This window comes from Pygoscelis adeliae, unplaced genomic scaffold (genome assembly GCF_000699105.1).
Source record: "Pygoscelis adeliae isolate BGI_AS28 unplaced genomic scaffold, ASM69910v1 Scaffold501, whole genome shotgun sequence".
In the NCBI taxonomy this organism is placed as follows: Eukaryota; Metazoa; Chordata; class Aves; order Sphenisciformes; family Spheniscidae; genus Pygoscelis; species Pygoscelis adeliae.
The window spans coordinates 178,448-181,744 of record NW_008824048.1 but is presented as its reverse complement, the minus strand read 5'-3'; the positions used below and the strand labels follow the sequence as shown (position 1 = coordinate 181,744).

The 3,297-nt window shown below is 35.2% G+C and overlaps 1 protein-coding gene across 1 annotated transcript in view; it reads left to right on the top strand.

The window, feature by feature from the left end:
• Positions 1 to 3,297, top strand: part of RIC1 (RAB6A GEF complex partner 1) — a 50,948-nt gene extending 47,651 nt beyond the window's left edge. The window contains exons 24-26 of the mRNA XM_009333548.1: positions 208 to 385; positions 526 to 714; positions 1,102 to 3,297. Of these exons, the coding sequence (XP_009331823.1) occupies positions 208 to 385; positions 526 to 714; positions 1,102 to 1,387 (653 nt within the window). The 3' untranslated portion in view covers positions 1,388 to 3,297. The remainder of the gene's footprint in view (positions 1 to 207; positions 386 to 525; positions 715 to 1,101) is intronic.

Genomic DNA, 3,297 nt, shown 5'->3' with positions numbered 1-3,297 from the left:
TGCAATAATAGTTCTACCATATGGTGTGACAAGAAGAACGCTGAAGTGGCATGGACAGTATGCCCAAAGTAACTTCTTAGCACTGTGATACACAGCAAAGCATTACTGTGTAATTTGCCAATTTCTATAGGAAGTAGTCCAGAAATTCTGAGTCTTACTAAAGTAAGCAGTTTCTTTTTCCCTTATGTTTCTGAGTGTTTTTGATAGGTGATGAATGCAGCATTGGTTCAGCAACGGACCTGACTGAAACAAGTTCTGTGGTGGATGGTGACTGGACCATGGTGGATGAAAACTTCTCCAGTCTAAGTTTAACTCAGTCAGAGCTTGAACATATCTCTCTAGAACTGGCTAGTAAAGGGCCGCACAAGTCACAGGTCCAGCTGCGGTAAGTAACGTAATCTTTGCATCTGAAACTTAAAATGACTAGCATGCAGCATTAGGAGAAAGAAACACTGTCTACAGAATCATGCTGCGATTTTGTCTTCAGAGTGGAAAAAGACATAAGTAGACTGTTTTCCCATATAGGTACTTGCTACATATCTTCATGGAAGCAGGATGTCTGGATTGGTGTATTATCATAGGCCTTATCCTCAGAGAATCTTCAGTCATCAACCAGGTTTTCAGTATAATGCAATCCTCTGATATTGATGGAGAAATCTGTCAGAATATCAAGACTGGCCTATATGCTGTTGACAAATGGGCTTCTACAGATTGGTAAGTGTTATTTTCCACCTTCCAGTTGTAGATAATTAGTTACCTAAAAACTAACTTCGAGTTACCTCAGCCCTAGCTGAAACAATTATTTAAAAGCACTTTTGCAGAAAATTTCAGGACAGTCACTTAATACAGTTGTGATCAAACTGGAAAAAAACTCCAACAAATCCAAACAGCCAACCCCCCAACTTTTATTGTTTGATTATGGTTGCCTTTTTCCCCTCTATTTAAAAAAAAGAAAAAGAAAAAAAGAGTTTCTGTACAGGAAGGATTACAGAATATACTCATTTATATTGAACATCATGCAAGAAAAGCTGCTTTTCAGGTGCATGACAGGAATACTACTTTTTAATTCACTCATGGTGTTCTATACCATTCTTTTCCTAGCCCTGGGTACAAGCCATTTCTAAATATCATCAAACCACAGATCCAGAAACTAAGTGAAATAGCAGAAGAGCAAGTACAGCCTGAAGCTTTTCAGCCAGTGAATCCTTCTAAGGTTACTGAACAAGCGAACCCCAGAGCTGAGGAAAGCAGGACTTCATCTAGCCATGGCACTAATCCTCAGAGTGATGCTGGCAACAGCAATGCAAGCAGGCATGAAGAGGACAAGTCTAAGACAGAGGATGAGGATTCATTCCAAGAAGGCAGTTATGACTGTATTGTGTCTTAAACGGAAGATGAACAACTTCCCAAGCATCAGGTGTGAAAGGAAGCAAACCAGCTCTTAGACATGCTTCCATGTTTTGGATTTGAACTGTTTTCTTTTTTTTTTTTTTTAATATTTCAATCTTTGAAATCTTTAGTGGGGATAACTAAGCAGCAGTTTCATCTAATAATTTTAAAAGGAGGCAAGATTTTTTTTTTTATGCAATCTTCAGGCTGCAGCTTATGTTTTGATACTTAATAGTGTTGAGAGACAGTGAATACCTATGGAGACAGGTTCAGCTAATGTTCATCAGTACCTTTACATCATCAACACATGTTCTGAAGAAACTACTTATCTCTTGCTTGAGTTTAAAAGGTGAAGAGGGGATTAAATTTAAAAACTTATCCTTTGCAGCTTGCCTGCCTAAGAAATGTCTGATCAATGCAGTTCAGATTGGTTTGATATCAATATTTTGTATTAAAGGACTGTAAAATATATTGTATGTTTTTGTGAATACTCTTGTACAAATACTCAAGGTTGTACCATATTTGAAGGTACCAATATGTATTGTGCATGTTTCTAGATTACTAGTAAAGTTAAAGCAGAGTTGCACTTCTTTCTGGATGAGGCATACTTTACTGACCTAACATTGACACAAGGCGGCTTACCTGTTTTTTACTGCCACTTACAGATCTTGTAGTTGGGTTTAAGGGATTGCTGAAGGTTATTTATTTCATTGTAAATTCTTTTCTGAAAAATGGATTTTTTAAATGTAAATAATCATCATATGCTCTTGCTATGGAAAATTAGTTTAACAGCTCATACTTAAACATTTTTCAAACATTTTATAATACACATACTTGTAACTAAGACATATTTAACTTTCATACAATGTTATGGAAAGCTGGCTGCAGAAGTCTGTTGCTTTGAGGTACTTATTTTTTCTAGCTGCTGTCCCTATGTAATAACTACCTGTAACAGTATTAATTTAGATATTAGCTTGTTTGTACTGTGCAATCTGAACAAAAATGCAACATTACTCATTTTATACAAAATAAACTAGTTTATTTTTTATAACATCACTTGATTACTGACATGGACCAAACTAGTCATCGTAGGGTAGTTACAGCATCTGTTGCTTTTCTAGTGTAGTTACTAAATGCACATCCATTTAAACTCTGAAAATTAAGAATATTCATAATTAAGTTGAAATAAATTGTGGTTTTATCTTTATTTCCTTTGTAGATAAGATCAAGTGCTTTAAAATGTATAAATATTAAACTGTTGCTTTAGAATGGCTTTACTAAGCCAATACAACCAGTACAAGTGCAATAACTGCGAGTATTACTTGGAAAGCTGGAGATTTTAGTGAATGCAGCTTGAATTTCCATTTAAGAGTGGAAACTAATATTGAAGTTATAGGAAAGAAATCTGGTTCAAGAGTCCCAGCACTAAGCTTAGTCTGCACTGTAGCTACTGGTTACAGATGATGTCTATCATACCTACAGGCCTGTTGTGATCTGACGTCAAAATCCATTATTGTTATAAGGGGATACTTAAAGCTTTTTTATGATAAAAAAACCTGCTTAATCTATGTTAAAAGAAATAAAAACTGTGCTCCAAGTTAATATTTTTCTGTGGTTCTGTGGTAATGATGTAAGCCAAGCCCATCCTGATCAGCTTCCTGCTGTTCAGATGTTGGATCTGTACAAGTAAACAAACGCATACACTAACTGACATACCAATGCTCTTAATATTAGTATCTTACTACTGTGCTATTGTTGTTTAGCAGTTAAATCTTTTTAGTTGTGAAATTTTAGAAGTTTGTACTTCTTTAGTGGTAATTATCTCTATGCAAATCTTACGTGCTAATTTTGTATTTCAATTTCACTGCTGTTATACCTGTAATTAAAAGACAAATGTATTCAACTTTA